The sequence below is a fragment of the Daucus carota genome, chromosome 9 (genome assembly GCF_001625215.2).
Source record: "Daucus carota subsp. sativus chromosome 9, DH1 v3.0, whole genome shotgun sequence".
Taxonomy (NCBI): Eukaryota; Viridiplantae; Streptophyta; class Magnoliopsida; order Apiales; family Apiaceae; genus Daucus; species Daucus carota.
Window position 1 is genome coordinate 3,136,851 of NC_030389.2, and position 20,186 is coordinate 3,157,036.

The 20,186-nt window shown below is 33.1% G+C and overlaps 2 protein-coding genes across 2 annotated transcripts; both read right to left on the bottom strand.

Annotated features, from left to right (window-relative positions):
- Window positions 1-4,039: 4,039 nt before the first annotated feature.
- LOC108201037 (heavy metal-associated isoprenylated plant protein 34-like) lies at window positions 4,040-4,842 on the bottom strand. The gene has a single exon (XM_064084038.1). It carries the CDS (start codon window positions 4,623-4,625, stop codon window positions 4,203-4,205), a length of 423 nt encoding a protein of 140 aa, XP_063940108.1. The 5' UTR covers window positions 4,626-4,842; the 3' UTR covers window positions 4,040-4,202.
- Window positions 4,843-5,747: 905 nt separating this feature from the next.
- Window positions 5,748-7,719, bottom strand: LOC108203177 (acetylajmalan esterase-like). Its single transcript, XM_017371949.2, has 5 exons — window positions 7,309-7,719; window positions 6,968-7,180; window positions 6,723-6,874; window positions 6,125-6,398; window positions 5,748-6,065 (listed from the first exon to the last, which is right to left on the bottom strand). Exons 1-5 carry the CDS (start codon window positions 7,601-7,603, stop codon window positions 5,830-5,832), a joined length of 1,170 nt encoding a protein of 389 aa, XP_017227438.1. The 5' UTR covers window positions 7,604-7,719; the 3' UTR covers window positions 5,748-5,829.
- Between the last annotated feature and the right edge of the window lie 12,467 nt (window positions 7,720-20,186).

The window sequence follows — 20,186 nt, forward strand, 5'->3', positions numbered from 1 at the left end:
TCATAGAATAAGAAGGAATATGGTGGAATTGGAGATGGAATCCAGAGAAGCTCTGAGGACTGGGACGACTGGAGGTATTAAGTGGATCCTTGACACACTGGAGTAATTGAGCAGCTGAACCAGAGGCTCTGAAGGAGAGGACCTTGACACTGAGGAAGCTAGCGGTTAGGGCTAGCCAGAATCGCTTTGCGCACTTCTTGGCGGAGGATGGAGCGGCTACTAAGTTCAGATCAGTTCGTATGTACAAGCCCTTCAGGCGTGGCAGCGAGTTGTGACACCTTGGCATGGGTTTAGATTTTATTGGGGGAAACTTCCAGGTCATGGAGGAGGATCTGCAGCAGGAGGAGGAATGGGTGGGGGAGGGGATGGATAATGCAGCTCTCGTCGGGGAGGATTGATGATTTATAATTACTCAAATCAGTTGTTTTTTTTAAAACAATTAAAAAATATCGATTTGGTTTGTTTTTATATTCAATATACAAGTCAATTTAATCAACTACAAATTCATAATGAAATCACTCATTATATAAGATCACTTAACTATAATATTGTATATGGTAGCTCGACTAGAAAAGAGTTACAAAAGGCATAAATAGTTTTATAAAATATAATACAAATAAGTTACTTGTATTATATATAAATAGTTTCAACAAAATGTTTTAAACGTTTTAAGCCATAATTCTAGAAATTATATGACTTGGTATAAGACTCTGAAACAGCTATTTGTCAAATAAGTACAGTAAATGTGAAATAAACAATAAGGACATCACAAAGCTAATATTCTAATCAAGTTTACGTAGCACTTAAATTTGAATTAACAAAAGTGCAGTATATATTGTCATGAATCAAATAATTCTCTTATAACAATTCTATATCATATACCTAGAATACACCAAAAATATATATTACGTTCATGATAATTTTATTAACACTGGCCCTGCAGTATGCTGTGAAGAATTACAGCATAGAAGGCCTATATATTTTTGTTCAGATTTTTTTTTTCAAAAATGATATTTTTAACTATCCGGTCAAAACACTTAAAAATGTGTGCCGAAAAGACAACGTCATAGTATTGAAAAATAGAGGGAGTATAAATAAGGAGTAGTACTACATTCACAAAATTTTGCACAAAATGACATGGCAATCGAGTTGAGATGTTTTGAATTGTGCTATAAATGTATATCAGGATCCTTTCCAATCAAAACTTAGGAAATTCTCATTTTGTGAATGTTTTTGTTCCCAATTCTATATACTAAATATTGGCCAAATATGGCCAGCGTTGCCGAATCATGTTTATAGACACCCTGTTCAGCATGAGCTGAAGTGCATGGCTTGTTTAGGGACTCCAATTTGGTTAATTCGGTCCGACTAATTAATAATCTTCAACTTGCAAATCACAGTTAAGCTTTTGTATCAGATCTGCCACAACCCAAGTGGCTAGAACTTTGTGAGCTTGTTGTGTGAAATGCACTCTGTTGATGGAGGAATTTGGTAATCAACAAAGATGAGGTTCATGGCCGGAATCAAGATCTGTGACGGTGGTTTTGGCTGCCGGAGTGCGGTGGTTGTGTGTTTTAGGGGGTGACTGAGATTAGGGTTTTGAGTTGGTCTCACGTGCTCTCAACTCATGATCCCCTAATGTGCCTACGTACCCCTATATTTATAGGGGATCAAGCCATACGTAGTTCTATTGAACCAAGACTCCTAGTTTGATCAGGACTAGGCTTCTTGGGGATAAGACCAACCTTGGGCCGGTGACTTATCACTTAGAGTTCTACTCCAGTTAGAAGTAAGCCTTGAGGCAACTACCTTAGACTCCTAGTCCAAGTACATCACGGATACGGCATCATCTCCACTACGAGAGATGATACTAACCGCTACTTTTCGTAGCATGGAGGAGACATCGGATAGAGCCGTGACCACTTCCTTGAGGTGTAGGGACGCGTCCTTAGCCCCTAGCGAAGGTTCTCACTAAGAGGTAAGACCATTGAGGAGCCAAATTACACGATCGTCTCAGTCCCCCAATGAGGGCTAACTCACCAGAATACAGGACCCAGACATATGATCGGCCTTCATGTCACCCCTGAGGGCCTTCTACAACCGTGATCACCCCAAGCCCCCGCACGAGGACAACCCAGCAGATAGCAGGATTGGGGATTATAGATCACGCCCGGTCGTAACCCGGGAACTACCAGATGAGCCTGATAACTTCCAGATGAGCCTGACACTAGTCTTCATATCCCTCGGAAGGGTTGTTATATCCCCGGAGGGGTAGGTCTTCGTATCCCTCGGAAGGGTTGTTATATCCCCGGAGGGGTAGGTCTTCGTATCCCTCGGAAGGGTCGTCATCGAGACTCACTCATCCTCACACATAATAAGTTTACATGTGGGCGCGACCATGGAGGGCGCGCCCTAAGTCCTTGCATTCTCGTTTCTCCACGCGCCTTCAGTCAACCCCGCACTTTAGGGCCGCGCCCTCGGAATTACTCCGGGAAGGGCGCGCCCTTGTCCTTTCCTTCATGTTAAATTCAGTCATAACACACTCCATCCCCAGCTGATATATTGGCAGGGATTTGAACATACTGGAACATTTGAGCTCCCACAACCATCAATCGAGGAATCATCACTGGACGGGCCACCACTTCCGCAACAACCTTCTAATGCAGATGTTGCATCAAATCCTACACATTAAATATAAATGCTTTAGCGTACTGCGTAGATACATATCCATCATGAAAAAAACAAGATGTGAAGGATTCTATTTACTATAGTTAAACATGAAAATAAATATATACTATTTATTATGAAAAATAAAAGAACAATGTTTAAAATTTTAAACTTAGATATTACAAATAGTACATAACCCATTCATGTTCTGTAATTTTTTTATGTGATGTAGTTTATTCACTTTATCTAATTTTATAACGTGATTTTTATATTTCAACTAGTCCTGTATTTTTTATTTAGTAATTTTTTTTGATTTCTCAATTTTTTCCTACATGTTCTTTATAAAATAACATATGTACTTTTCATGTTCTGTTCTTGAAATTTTTTAATATATTTTTACCGAACATTATATCTTCTGTATTTTGAAAACAAATTATAATCTATTATATAATATTTTTATGTTCTGTAAATTCGAGAGAATACAAATGAATTTTAAAATTTATATTTTAAAATATAATAAAGAATTACACAACACAAAAGTATTTTTTAATTTATCTATAATATATATGTTATAAAATTTTGGTGTTAATACTTTTAAGGAACAAAGAACATAATAAAAAATATGAAACATAAAATATAATAAAAGAAATAAAATATAATGAAAATAGAGAATATATAAAATTCAAACAAAAACAAAGGCATTGATGGGTGGGCCACATATGTTCACACAATTGACAGTTATAATAGGTTAGATTGCAGAGTAACTTATTCTGGATACAATCGTGCGGCTGATATGCATAGTTACCAGGTTACTCAAAATAGCCTGGTTCCTCAGTTGAACCATCCCATATATATATCCATGTAAACAGTGACTTTTGGTTGTGAGTTGTGACTCAATTATTGCAGATCCAACCACATGTTTGTAATTAAGACACCCAGTCCACCTCAATTAAACAAAACCAAGTCCATCTCTTCCAGATATCTTCATGTGTCCTGACAATAAACACCTCCAAATTCTAGAGCATCTTGAAGCACAGCTTTGAGAATCAACTAAATTAAGTGGAGAAGCTAGATGAACTCCCATGTCCAATAACATAGTAATATGCAAAGATGTGATGAGTGAAATTCATGGTATATCTATTACTCTGTAAATTCTATAGAACTCTATAAGGTAGAACCTAATAACCAACTTGTTTCTCATTTCATAAATCCAAGTTGCTGCATATCAGCATATGTGCCATAACTTTGGAAGTTCAACATACTAGAAACTCACCATTGACACATTCACATGTATCTATAACATTGTCTTGCCTTCAAGAACATGAGAATTTACTCCAACTATATGAACCTGTGTTGGTAAAAGCACTTAAAATGCCAAACTAGAAGAAACAGCTACTCATTTCCAATTAACAAAGGCACAAATTTTGCTTAATCTTACTATTTGTGTAAGAGTTATCCTCTATCACAAAAATTACACAATCATACGTCCCAATGTAGCAAAACCATAACATATCACATCTACACTCCCTGACAATTTAAATAATACTACAACTATCAGTGTTTTCATCATTGAAGTAGTGGGTGATATTATCATTAACATGAGGCGGCATCATCGGTGGCGGACCATAGCTCATCGCATGCTGCGGCCTGCCATACATTGCCGGATTGTACATACCTCCAGCTGCCTGCTGCTGGTTTATCATCATCGCCGCCATATACTGTTGTTGTTGCTGATTGTAGGGGTTCCCCTGCCCCATCCCTTGATAATACCCTCCCGAAATTGCTCCGGCCGGGTGACCTTCAACGGCCGGATAACTCCCCATTTGACCCATCGGATAACTACCCATTTGACCCATCTGACCCATTGGGTTGTTCCCCATTTGACCCATGGGGTAACTACCCATTTGACCCATTTGTCCCATAGGCCTACCAGCTGCACCTCCATTATGAGACTTCATATCATGAAAACCATCATGCTTTGCAGCCCCCTTCACATTAATACCCCGGCTACCATTACTATATGGATCCCCACCAGGTCCACCACCATAATGCCCACCATTATTATGCCCATCACCACCTTTGTTTTTTCCTCCATTGTTAACTTTAACTTCTCCTTGCAATTTCCCACTGTTTTTACCACCACCACCACTTTTACCACCGTCATTTTTACTACCTATTCACAATATATATTTTTTATAAAATTCAAATATTTAAGATATAATATGTCATTACATTATCTAAGAGTTCCTTAATGAAAAAAATATTGATATCAAACAATGTTATTAATAATGTTAAAAGTAAAATTCAAAATATTATATCTTACAATTATTTATGTTTGTGGCTGATATTTTATTATATTTCTAGAAAATGATTTCGACCAATTGAACGAAAGTTGTTGAGAATAAAAAGATCTTTTCAGGACAATAAGGTTCAAAATTTAAATAATTATTTAAAAACGATTGTTCATTTTTACAAGATTGCTAATTTTTGAATTTTTAAAAAATAATTATAAAAAGAATTACGAAAATTTTGAACCTTATAGTTGTAAGAAGATCTTTTTATTCTCTATAACTTTCGTTCTTTAAGTTTTTCCGAAAAATATCGTTTAGATGGTCAAAAAATTTAAATAAAGGTCTGATTTTAATTAAATATAATTAAATTTCCCAAAATGCCCCTGCAAAAGTTAACGGTAACGGCAGAAATTAACGGAAAGGGTGCAAAGTGTCTACAGGTTAAAAGTCTGGGGCTGCAAAGTGTATTTTCCAAAACTATTAGGTGCAATGTGCAATAAGCCGAAACCAAAGGGGTGTCAATTGCAATTAACTCTAATTTCAAATATTAATAATATACTATTTTTAAAATATAATCAACACATCGAAGCACAATGTACTACAGGTTCAACAAAATTTTTACACAATATGTTACAGATCCAATTTAGCCAATTAATTTTAAGTAGAGGTTTCTTAGAAATGTACCTCAACAAATGAAAGTTGGATTGTAACTGGTGAAATTTCGAGCTCGACTCGTTCAAACGTATTTGTTGGATCTAGTATATCATTTGAAATTTCGGATTTCAAATGTCAATTCAATATCTCCGTTTTATAAAAGTGGAAATTACAATTATTGATTTGGTTCAAGGGATTCAAATTTTAGGCAATCCCCCTAATAATATTTCACCTCAGCAACACAATTGAGCTTTGGTATCAAATCTGCTACAACCCAAGAGGCGAGAACACTGTGAGCTTTTTGTGTGAAATGCACTCCATCCCAGTTGATATATCGATCTGGATTTGAACATACTGGAACATTTGAGCCTCCACAGCCGTCAGTTGAGGAATCAATGTGAGAAGGGCCATCATTGCCGCAACAGCCTTCTAATGCAGATGTTGCATCAAATCCTGTAAAAAAAACATCAAATATATCCAGATGACAAGTTTTAGTTAAGAGTAAGAATTACCTAGCTGGTGAGCATTAGAAAGAAGCCATTTGAAGCCATTGAAGTAATCCGAATACACAATTGTAGCTTGGGGGTTTTCTTGTTGCAGCATGATAATTTTCCTCTGTAAATAGTCGTTGTGAAATGTAATGACATCGTTGAACTCTTTTAAACATCCGTATTCGTCGTAGGCTGATGTGTCATTGCTTTTGAAAGTGGTAAGGATCGCTGGAAGACATCCCAATGGCAAAATTCCTGGAATAATTACTTGAGAAGCCCCAAAACCAATGACTCTCTGGAATACGAAATATTCTTTAACAAAATCAGGACACGAAAGAAAAGAAATTACAGGGAATCGGTAAATTATTCAATTCTATGAATTTCTTTTTCGGTGTTCAACACGCAGTTTAATTCTCTTATAAAATATAGCTTTGTAACTTCTTTTCAAGATATTATTTTTCTGAATAAAAATTAAAATGTTCAATTTTTGTTGAAGAAAAAGAAAATTTTAAAAATAAGTTTCAGAATTATAATTTAGAGGAAAATTAAAATGTGTGCTTCCCGGTCCCCAATATATACTACTCGAGGGAACGGATGGAGTATAGACCAAAAAACTTACTCTTATTGCATTCTCAATTATTTCAGTAACTTCAGGCACCATATTTCGTGCATCGCTGAATGTTTTGCCTTGTCGGAGTGGGCTAGTGTAATCATTTGTTCCAATTTCGCCGAGTATAAACAAAGAATCGTGAAGACTTCCAGGACTACAGTCTGTATAAGATCGAACCAGAGTTGCAATAACATATCTGCAAATCCTGAATCTTGCTAAATGTTAGATCACAGATATAATTCTCGAGAACGTACTTGTGTTTGTGTTGTATTGTGAAGCAAAATGATTGGACATCCACTCAACTTGAACGCCAAGGGAATTATCCGTACCATCTCGCCCAAAGCCTTTCTCTGCCAAAGTCTCCGTCGACAATGCTGTAGCACCACTAACGGCAAAGTTCACACCATGGGTAAAGTCCGCGTCATTTTTTAAATACGGATTGAGCAACGGTATGCCAGCTGCTAATGCTGTTCATTTACGAAAAAAAATTAAGACCACGAAAAAAAAAAGGGACCAACAAAATTGCTGGAACCCCATAGTTATCAATTCTTTTTACTGAAATGCCAGGTCCGGGAACAGAACGAAAAACTATTACCAATGTAGTCGATCACCAGTAGTCCATCCGAATAACGGCCAGTTGGTCCAAGAAAAGTACTCTCACCGTAGGGAAGCCTGGAGGACGCAAGCATGGGATCCTGGACTACATCATTACCGGTGTCTGAAAAAGAAGCTCCAAATTGGTATATCCTACCGATCTTACAACTTCTAAATATATGAATATCCGGTAGCTTCAGATCGGAAGGCATTGCAGGTGCTGCATGGAGACAGAGTTGACAGATAATTATCCATAGCTGAAGGACCACTTTGGTAGAAGATACAGCAAGTACCATTTCAGATCTGTTGAATTTGATAATGCAAGCAACCTACACAGAATTGAGTATCTCGGTAGTATCTCATGATCGATCTGTTTATATATCACAATTATTCACAAATAAAAATTTAATTTATATATATTTATGTGGCTGGCTGGCTGCTATTGGCTAGTACTGGAAGCACAAATGGGAACAATGCTAGTTTTGTTTAGTTCATGTACAGTGTTGTTTGGTGTCTGATTTAGAAAATAAAATTTCAAATTAATCACACATATATGTTTTTGATATCAAGGTAGGTGGAAACAATATACAACGTACACTAATAATAACTCCGATCTATCTTATCACAATAATTAGATTTGCTCCATTCCATATAACTTCCGTATATCATTTACTGTATGGTTCTGTTAGCTGTCCGACCTGCTTTCAATTTCATGGGACCGACCCAAAAAATTTCAATTACAATGCAGTGCATTCAAATTTTTATGTACAGTCTCATTTGATTGTATTTCAGTATTTTTATTTGTTTTGCTAACTAATATTTGTCTAATTCGTGCTAGCTTTTTCTGTGTACCTTTTAGCTATGTTCCGGAAGTAGGGGTTTTCACTGGACCGCCCACACCGCTTAAACCGCCCACACCGCACCAAACCGCACCACAAAACGTGGTTTTAAAATTTCGTGGTGCGGTCGCGGGTTGAATTTTTACAAACCGCGCGGTGCGGTGCGGGTTGTGGTTTTATATTTAGGTATCGCGGTTCAAACCGCACCGCACCACATATAATATATATATATATATATATATATATATATATATATAATATTTATATTATATAATTATATACATATATTATTCTTATATTAATATATTACATCTTTATTTATTAAAAGATTATACTGACTTCGTGATAGACCGAGTCCATATAGATATGCATTATATTTTATATTTGCCCAATTTACTAGTTCTTACATTAATCCAATATTAGCTCTAATTTGTATTCGATTCTTGAAATGTTGTACTCCTTTTTAATACAACATTGTTTTTTGAGTTTGTATTTGTAACTTGACCACACTTGAATGTTAATTAGGCCATTGAGTGGAGACAAAAATACTTGGTGACTTCTAAATTTTATTGTAATTTTTAATTTTAAATTTTAATAATTTTAAAAGTGAAATTGTTAAACCGCACAAACCACATAAACCACACCGCACCGCATTTATGTGGTGTGGTTTATGTGGTTTTTGATTAACGCGGTGCGGTCGCGGTTTGAATATTTAACCAAACCGCATATGCGGGTTGGTCTGCGGTTTTAGAGAAAAACCGCACCGCCCGCACCGCGAACACCCCTATACGGAAGTGTCAATGACATCGAGCTAGCAGAGTACTTTAGTGAGCTAGAATCTCATATTAAGTGCATCCACATAGTGTAGTTCACAATTATAAATATCTTATTACTTTGATGTCCTGACTAGTTCGTCTATTTATTATCTATTTTTTTTTACTTTTAAAATCCGAACCAACCCAAACTGAATTTTAATCAACAAGGTTTGGTTATATATATTTTTTTAATTAATAGATTAATTTTTATAAACTGAACTAATTGGGAAGGGACATCTTATTCTCCCTAACTCAACCGACCCAACCAGTGTTTGTTGCTGTTGAAATCATCGTCTGGCTTTAGTAAAGTTGTTATCATCGTGGTGGGACCAATAAAAGCAGTGCTTAAATAGTTCGACTCGGTTTATTTATTAACTTAATTCGATCTTAAACTCGTATCAGTAATTTAGTTCTGAATCGGATCGAACTTATTTCTTTATTTCAATCCGGTTTGTTTGTTTACCACCCTAAATAAAAGTAACAAATTAAACTTTGTATTCCTAATTTACTCAAGACACCATTTGTAATACTATAGTTCAAAATCGAGCACTTGCAATATCAATCTTTGTATTTCATTACACTTTGTTGTATTCCGTTAATTTGGGTTAACTCCGTTAATAATTTAAAGAGTAAAGTGCATTTTGTGTACTCGCACTTTACTCAAAAACATCACTTGCAATACTCTATTTCAAAATTTACAGTAAAGTGTGAGTACACAAAATGAACTTTAAGTAAAATGCAAGCACACAAAGTGTACTTTACTCTCTAAATTATTAACGAAGTTAACCCAAATTAACAGAATGCAACAAAATATAATGAAATACAAAAATTGATATTGCAAGTGCTCGATTTTGAATTACAGTATTGCAAGTGGTATCTTGAGTAAAGTGCGAGTACACAAAATGCACTTTACTCGTTTGGAAATGGTTTTGGTTCATTTATCCAACGGACTGATAATCATAACCTAAACAACACAATTATGCTTCAATATCATATCTGCGACAACCCGTACGTGTGGCTAGAATACGTGGTACTTTTTGTGTGAAATTCATTCCATTATCGATCAGGATTCGAAGATTTGAGCTCCCACCACCGTCAATGGAGATTCTGTAAATACAGTAGTGCAGTGATTCCGGGAAACAGACACATGGAGAGAAACTCATGAAGAGATGCTACAGAAAAACATATAGTCAAACGTATGATGGAAAAAACGTATAAAGGAAAAGTTCCATCATTTTTCTCAAACAGTAAGTGTTAGGGATAAAAATACGAGATTCAACTTCTTATGCAAAGCACACACACAACAATATATTTGACGCGGAAAACCCACGTCCCAACTTGTATTATTAATCAAAACCATTATCAATAATACAATCAAACCAACTTGGATACTCAAGCCTACTACTCAAGTATCCGCCCGCAAACGATATCTAAGTCTACATCTTGAGCACACCTATCAAACACAATATGACTATGTATATATAGCCATCTCAAACTTAGACAACTCAGAATCTAATTCTAAAACAGCTACACATAGTCCTAATCCAATTCTGATTTCCAACTCAAATCAGAATCCAATTCCAACTAGGTCTTCTATCTTTGTGACCAAGACATATCTTATAATAATTGTCTAAACATACAATTATTATCCTTATATATTTTGGATCACCAAAGTCCATGTTACCTTGTAATGGGCTGATACCTAACAATCCTCCCCTTCATCCCAATACAATCAACAATCACGATGAAGACACCGGCGTCCATCCACCAATGCCTCCCCTCGAACAAGAATCTCGCTTCTCGTTCTTCCAAACTTTGAGTATCACCAAATTTCACTTTATGAACTCTCAACCACCGCTCTTTATCAAAATGGTATATCCATCTACAAAATCACGTGCATCAACCACGAGTGCTCTTCCATCAATGAATCACCCGATCCTTGCTTTCACAATCGTCCGGCCTCTAGAAGAACCATCCAATCTTCTTTAATATTGAGTCCATCATGATTGATCCACGGTGCAAGTTAACCGTCATACCGCACGTAACTTTGCCTCTTCCTGCTAACAAAATTCATACTCTGCATTCTCGATTTAATCCCGAATTTTCCTCCAACCTCATCAATCACGATCCTAACCTCGCTCTAATACCACTTGTTAGGGATAAAAATACGAGATTCAACTTCTTATGCAAAGCACACACACAACAATATATTTGACGTGGAAAACCCATGTCCCAACTTGTATTATTAATCAAAACCATTATCAATAATACAATCAAACCAACTTCGATACTCAAGCCTACTACTCAAGTATCCGCCCGCAAGCGATACCTAAGTCTACATCTTGAGCACACCTATCAAACACAATATGACTATGTATATATAGCCATCTCAAACTTAGACAACTCGGAATCTAATTCTAAAACAGCTACACATAGTCATAATCCAATTCTGATTTCCAACTCAAATCAGATCAATCCAATTCCAACTAGGTCTTCTATCTTTGTGACCAAGACATGTTTTATAATAATTGTCTAAACATACAATTATTATCCTTATATATTTTGGATCACTAAAGTCCATGTTACCTTGTAATGGGCTGATACCTATAACAATAAGTTGATCACAAAATCATAATTTCGTCATAAGTTGTCCATTGCATATAAGCTTATTTTTTGGGCTAAAATTGCTTTTCACATAGTTTATTTTGTGTGGGGTAGCTTAGGAACACAGACATATCGTGTTTTTACCGCTGCGCATTCAGGGTTTGGGACAACCGCACCAAACAAGCATGATCCATCTTTTGTAAATTTTTAAATCTTGACCGTATGGGCTCATCACGCAGCGGTGTTGAAATTAGAGCATCTTGAGGCTCTTAAATTATTCTTTAAAATATAATATAATATTTGGTTTTTAGGGAGTTAAAACATTGAAAAAGATTTCATCTCCAATGCTTCTCTTTATACTTGCTTCTTATTCATATTTTATTCATATAAATGAGAGAGAAAAGTAAAAAGAGAGAATTGTTGGTGGTAAAATTGGAGGGAAAATCATGTTATATTCATGAAAAAAAATGTTAAGAGCTTCTACGTGCTCTTTAAAAGAGGGGAGAGATGATGAGCTCTTAAATTTTTAAAGAGCTTCAAGGAGCCCATTGGAGCTCTATTTATTGCCTTACTCTTTAAGTTTGAAATTAAGAGCTCATTTAGAGAGTCCCTTGAAGATGCTCTTATTTTGCTCGAATTAAGACATTTCTGACATATAATTATTACTCCCTCCGTCCCAAAATACATGTCACTTTTGACTTTTAACTAGTCAAATTGACTCATCTTTGACTATACATAAAAAATTATTTATTTATTATTTTTAAACAGAAAAAGTTAAATCTTAAAATAAACTAGATATATTTTCTAATGATATTTTTTTCAATTATATAATACATATAAATTGCAGTCAAACTATAGTCAATTTGACTAGTCAAAAGTCAAATGTGACATGTATTTTGGGACTGAGGGAGTAGTGACCAAGACCCAACTTCTGTAGATAATTTTTCTAAAAAGGTTGATTTCAGTTGAACAGGATGGAGGAAATTATTTTTATTTACGGGAACTAAAGTAGAGTCAAATAATATTAATCATACTAATAAGTTCGATTTTTTTTATAAATAAAGAGAAAATTCAAATAATAGTAGTTTATTAGGATCCTGACAGAAATAATTTTAAAAAATCAATTTATCTCATATAACCTATTTAGGAACCAACTTATTAATCAAGATACTTGTATTTACTTCTAGAGGCTATAGCTTTCAGCCTTTTATTTTTTTGCTAAATAACTTTGAGCCACTTTAGTCTTACTAACTCTAAACAATCTTATTAAGAATTACTCCCTTAAGAAAATACTCATGATGTTATGATGTTGTTATGATCCCTAGAATATGTCCAGGTTTAGGTGTAATAATATATTATTAGCATATATTTAAAAATAAGTTCTTAATTTTGATTTAAAATTTGTCTAAAATTATAGACTTCAAAAACCTCTATAAACATTTAAAAGTATCTTATCTCTCCTATTTTTTTAAAGAATATCATAAATTAATTTATGTCAAATTCCAATTCTAATTTTTTCCCTCAAATTAGAATAAATATATAATAAACCGCAAGTACAAAAAATAGTGTTGTAGTTGTTATATTATTCACGATATTAACTTAATATACATGAGTCATATCCCTATGTAGACTATATAATCCGTTAGACATAATTTGTAATTTGATTTGATATTTTTTTCATCTTGGATTACATTTCTCTATGCGTTATTTTAAAAATATATTGGAAAAAAAAATATAAACAATGAAACCGACAGTGTTTCATCTTAACTCTAACGTATTCTAATGGGGTTAAATGGCGTTTTGATCACTCAACTAACGACGAATTTTCAGTTGAGTTATTAAATTTAAAAAGTTTTTAATCAAATAATTGTACTAACAAAAATTTTCAATCAAGTCACTGGCCGTTAGTAATTACGTTAACTTTTAGACGGAAAAATGAGCTGGCTGCTCACATGACCAACAGAATCCCCACACTAATTACTTGAAAACCTGAAGCACAAAACCCATAACTAAATATACATATCAAAATCTCTGATTCACTCGACCCGCAAAATATCTCTAATATTACACACAATCTCATCCTCCAATCTCCGTACAGATCAAACAACACCCATTCATAAACAAACCCTAAACCCCAATTCAATTACATAACCACAGAATTCTCATCAACATACACAAATCCAATTTCGCTACATCTAATCACAAAAAAAAAACCATCCCAAGACAAGTAGGACGAGCAGAAGCTCGGAGTTCCCACGAAGCACTTCATTCCCCGGAGCATAAAGAACAGGAAAGGAGGAGATGATCGTAGTTAAGATCATTTGAGCGGCGAGAATTCCGTAGATCTTGCGAATAAAGCCCTAAGGAAGTTGATTCTCGTCATGGCTTAGACCTGGGTACAGAGTTAATAGTATGATTCGATGTCTACATCTTCTTTTCAATTTGCATGTATAATTTAGGGGTGGAGTTTCTGAATTAGGTTTAATTTGGAGGTTGAATTGACGGTTCTAATTTAGCGTAAATATGTGGGTTTGTGCTGGATCGGGTTTAAAGATTAGCGGGTTAAGATGCCGATGCGTCACATGATGTGGCATTACTAAATGAAACGCCGTTTAAAGTCAAACATACTTAACGGTCGTGAAAATTTTTGTGTGTTAAGTGATTCCTTTGAAATATTTACGTTGTTAGGTGATTTGAATGAAATTTTTTTGAGTTTGATGATCCAAGTGAAAGTTCGTAGTCAGTTGAGTGACCAAAACGCCGTTTAACCTTATTCTAATAAAAAAACAAACATGAAAACGCCAAACACGATAAAAAAATATTCTTTTCCTTATAAAAAACAAAAAAATTAGGAAAAACAGAGAAAAGCAATTGAAAAAAATCACCTTCATTAACACATATCAATATTGAAAAAAATTTATTAATAGATGATAAAAATAAAATTATCTTTACCATTTATTTACAATATAATATTTTTTTGTAAAAACTGAATATTAAGAGAAAATATAGTAAATCAACTAATAATATCAATACATTATCATCGAATTACTCAAGAAGAAAATGTAGATATTAAACGATACAAGTAATAATGTTAAAAATTAAATAGTAAATGGTTAATATTGAAATATATATATATATTTTCTCCTTTTTAGAGCTGTTGTTTTGTTAATATAGAAAATGATTTAGAAGTATATTGGAAATATTCCAACAAAGTATTTTAAGATTTCACTTCAAAATTTTCATTTATAGTTAGAGAACAACTTTAAATCATATTACTTTTATGTGTTGAAATTTCTCCTAATTTATTAAGTGATTAAATATGAGATTAATAGCTAAAACATAACTCATTCTAAACTTGCAGTTGGAAAACTAAACTCAAACTCAAAAAGTTTGTAGTCTCGACTAACTAAACTAATAGTAACTTGTATTTTTTATCAAAAAAAATAAAAATACTAACTTGTATTAATATCATTAAATGGAAAAAAATTGTATAGTCATTAACTTTCTTTGATTTTTAACCGATTTCTATTAAGTCACCTGCAATTACTTTTAGTCAAATTATTCAAATACAAGTTTTTTCAATTCAGCTAGATTTCTATTAAGTCACCTACAAATACTTTCAGTCAAATTTTTCAAATACAAGTATTTTCAATTAAGCTAACTAACTATGAAATGTGGTTAGTTCCATTATGATTTAACTTATTAACCTAAAATAAGCTTTCATGTGTTTTCAAATCAGACCCTTAATTACATGGAGAAATGATGTTTAAAACAAGATCAATACTAGAGAATCCAAAAATCTATTGAAATAACAAATGCTCGATTGTGATTTATGTTATTATGATGGATATGGGGAGAACTTATTATATTTATGGGAGAAAAACGAATATGAAGATGACAACTCATCATTTTTGAAAAAAATTGTGTTCTCTAACATTTTTCTTAAAACAAAAGACAACTATATATAAATACAAATTCGTTAGTGTTTTTCTAAATTTTAATTTATTATTACTTTCTTTTGCTAAATATATCTGTTAGATTTTTCGTGTTGCTAAATAAATCAGTTAGTTGTAAAAAAAAGTGCTATTTTCCAGAAAAATACATATTTACAAAAAAAATCGTAGAAATAAGGACTTATTTCTAAAAAATAAAATAAATTAAATGGTGTCTATTCAGTTTAAGCCGTGTCCTTTCAAAAAAATTAATAACCATCTCCATTAACACTCTTAGGAGATATTTGATAAAACATTTTTAAAATAAGGACTTATTTTCGCAAAAATACACATATATGTACGTATTTTCGAAAGAGAAACTACTTTAAAATTTTATGAAAGTATAGATACTAAAAATTTTCACGAAACTTTTAATTTTGAATTAGGATCTACCATAAAATATTTAGTTGAATTATCCAAGAGCAAGTTGAGGTTTCACTTAAATTATATTTTGTTTATTAACTTAATTTTCGTCAATTCTGTTAATGTATGTTAATAGCAGCTACCTAACTACAAATTTTTGTCAATTTAATGAGTTAGACCACAAATTTTATAAATTCAGCTATTCCATTGCAAATCAGGGGTCTGTTAAGTGATATTTTAGCCTACTCACTCATTAAACATGTGTTAGAAATTCTCTCATCAGAAAAACACAATTAAAACTTGCTCACTTTAATATTTAAAACTACAACTTCGGATTTGTGCCCATAATTTTCAGCTCAAATCATCCAGACCTCAAACTATCTCTGTTCCCACTTAATTGTATATAAAATGTGGCACACACCTTAATACTCCTGTAGTTTTACAATTTATTTTAAGAATTTTTTGAAAGAACTTCTAAAATTATATTTTATACAAATATTAGAATGTGTGCCGAGTAATGTAAAAACTGTATAGAAATAAGTGAGTTGGAAAAGTGACCACAACAACTAAGTGCCGAATTAACCTTCGTTGGACAATACTTATCCCTACTTATATGAAAACAATAAACAAGACACCAAGAATTATAATTGGAAAACCCCTCAATCAAAAGAGTAAAAACCACGGGACCGTAGTTCACCCAAACAATTCACAGTGATAAATTATATAGGCAATACACCAAGTTCTTCTCTAGATAGAACTAGAGCATTACAATCACCTTCACACTCTTGGAATAACACGTCAAGAAGTATGGAACCAAATAAGACAACAAATAGAACAAAGACCCACGGCTATGTTCAGCTTCTCCGCGGCTCTTTGGATTCTGCCCAGCCCCTCAAATACACCTCGGAATCCGATCTCCACCGTTCAGAATTTAGATATTGATTTTAGGAAGATGCTGTCCAAAATTCAGGACTATCCGACCGTTGGAACCCCGGGAATCGCAATAACAAGGCAGCTAGTGCAACCAGAAAATTTCTACGAATTTTTCACTCGATATCTCTCTCGTGTATATTTTCTCTCTTGCTTATTTTAACAAATCTCCTTCTATATTTATATATAGGGTTCCCTTTGTTTTTATCTCCTTGTGGGCCAAAACAAGGGTAATCCTATTGGGCTTTTAATCTCATAGGTAGAAACTAAAACCCAACAGAAATAGGATCTAGTTTTAAGAATTCGTGAGAAAGAAGTTGGAAGTTAAAAATTTCTAACTTTTGTTTAGAACTCCTTTTTTTCCAAATATTTTAATAACTTATAATTATTTTATTTTTTTTTAGAGCAATAACTTATAATTATTAATTTAGTTCTCATTTATACTCTGCTTCCTACTTTAAACAAGAAGTCACTTCATTTAAATTAAACCATATAATCCCATTATTTATGACTTCAACCATCATTGTCCTTGTAAACTTTCAATTTTGGGGGTCGTTGGCAAGGACACATTCACCTAACCTGCATCCTAGTTTGTTCGCACAAAAACCTTATTCTGAATTAAAACAATACTCCCTCCGTCCCATCAGATTCTTTACCGTTTCTTATTTTTATATTCTATTTAATTTTTTACATTTCAAAACTTAACAAAAATAATCAATGGATCCCAGTACTTCCCAACCTTTTCACACTACTTTTACTTTCTTTTCACATTACTTTTACTCCACTATATCTCTTTTATAAATTAAAAATCATTAGGTCCCACCACTTGACCCACTTTTCTTTGTCTTTTGCACTAATTTATACATATTTCTTAACCTCCGTGCCCAATACAAACGTAAAAAATTGGCGGGGACGGAGGGAGTATGTAACAATTTCTTTAATAATAGATATATTAAATAAAGGTAATTAAACTATTAGTCTATGTGTTAATTATATATATATATATATATATATATATATATATATATATATATATATATATATATATATATATATATATATATATATATATTGTCACGATTTTATATTGTCATATACACACTTTCACCATCTAATATGTTTGACTTTTGGCATTTTGATAGAGATTTTCTTAGGATTGTACCTGAACAAATGAAGTTACTTTGAGTTCTGACTTGTTTTAAATGAGCGCGGCTCCCTCTTCATCATGCCCCGATAGAGCTATCGTTTGAGCTATCGGCCATAACTGCGATTCCATACAAACTTCCATCACCAAATCAAACCCGCTTACAATTAAGAAGCGAAAAACAAAGCTCTCACCAGGGAAAGAAAACAACCTTAGATGGAATCACAGAAACAAGAGGAATCCGACTGAAAATCCACCCACTTGATATTGAGGAGAAAGACAGCGAAATATCCGATGGTTTTAGATTTAAGAATCCTCCGAGAATAGATATGGAGCAGAACCACAAAAACAAGAAAAATCGGACTGCAACTCACCCGCTTGGAAGAGAGACAACGAAATCTCCGATGACTCTGGATCTAAGTTTCCCGAGAAAAAGTATTATTCAAAAACTAAAAATAAAAAAAAAAGTAATTAACTGATTCGGGGCTTTCCACCGGTGTAAACCAATGGAAGCCCCAGGCGGCTACGACAAGAGAGAGGCTAGAGAGAATTAGGGTTTTTTGGGGAGAGAGGAGTTGTTTTTTAAATTATTTTAAATTAAGATACCTTTTTGATACCTTATTTTAAACACTATTTTTTTATATCTTGAAGTGTTATTGGAATGTTACTAGCTAGCTATACTGCCAAGTGCTCCAACATATTAGTTATCTACAAAAATTATTTCAAATTTTAAATTAAGATTGTAGATACCTATGTTGGAGCACTTGACAGTATAGCTAGCTAGTAACATTCCATTAACACTTCAAGATATATAGAAAAATAGTGTTTAAAATAAGGTATCAAAAAGGAATCTTACTTTTTAGGAAGATATATTGTTCGAATAACCTCTTTAGCAAATTATTTTAAATTTTAAATTAAGATTCTAGATAGCTAATTTGTTGGAGTTGCTTTAACACATGCCTGATAATACGTAAATAACAAATCTGCAACTTTTGCCATCAAATTTTATTGTCAATGTTTTAGCTTGATAAAAATTATTTTAATGATTCAATATTAATATTTGTAGAATAAAATAATTTTGTGGCTTTCTATAAAAAGTATATTAATATTTAAAAATTAATATTTGTAGGATAAAATAAACTTTATATTATAAAAATCTTGATGTAATACCAATATTAATATATAAAATTGCAAAATTGGACTATAATTTATGGTGAAAATAAATTTAAACACGTAATTAATAATTTAAACCACGATGAATCTTAATTTTATTTGTGTGTTTTTTTGAAAAGTAATCATGTTCTTACATTGTAATCTTCCTCCAATTATTTTTTTTTTTTTGAATTGATTGTGCACAAAAACATCTAACTTAAATCCGTGAGATAGCAGTCTATAACTACCCTTGCTTGTAACAAATCTTTATTTTTTAATAATTTATAAACAGCCTTCACTTAAAAGTTGCTTGAACGGATGCATGAATAATTTTTTTCCTCTATACAAAATAAATCATATGAAAATTAACACAAATAAACATGTCCGATGAACAAAACAAATATTATAAAAGAATAACTAACAAACATACATCACTAATAGTTAATTTATTGATATCATCCATCAATATCATGTCAAGACTATTTTTGAATTGATTGTGCACAAAAACATCGAACTTAAATCCGTGAGATAGGCGTCTATAACTACCCTTGCTTGTAACAAATCTTTATTTTTTAATACTGTATAAACAGTCTTCACTTAAAAGTTGCTTGAAGGGAGCAAATAGATAATGCATGAATAATTTTTTCCTCTATACGAAATAAATTTTATAAAAATTAACACAAACAAACATGTCTGATGAACAAAACAAATATTATAAAAGAATAACCAACAAACATACATCACTAATAGTTAATGTATTGATATCATCCATCAATATCATGTCAAGACTATATTCTTTTCCGGTGTTTGGATTTGTCGACTCCAACATATATATTAGTCTATAACTACCTTTGCTTGCAACAACCTTTATTTTTTTAATATTGTATAAACAACTTTCACTTATCGTTGCAGAAGAACGACACCACCGAATTGGAAGTCGAGCGAGAGAACTATCAGCAAAGAGAGGTAGGGTTGTGATATTGAGATAGAGGAGGTTGTGTTTAGATGATCCAAAACTCTACAATCTATAAGAGCATCTC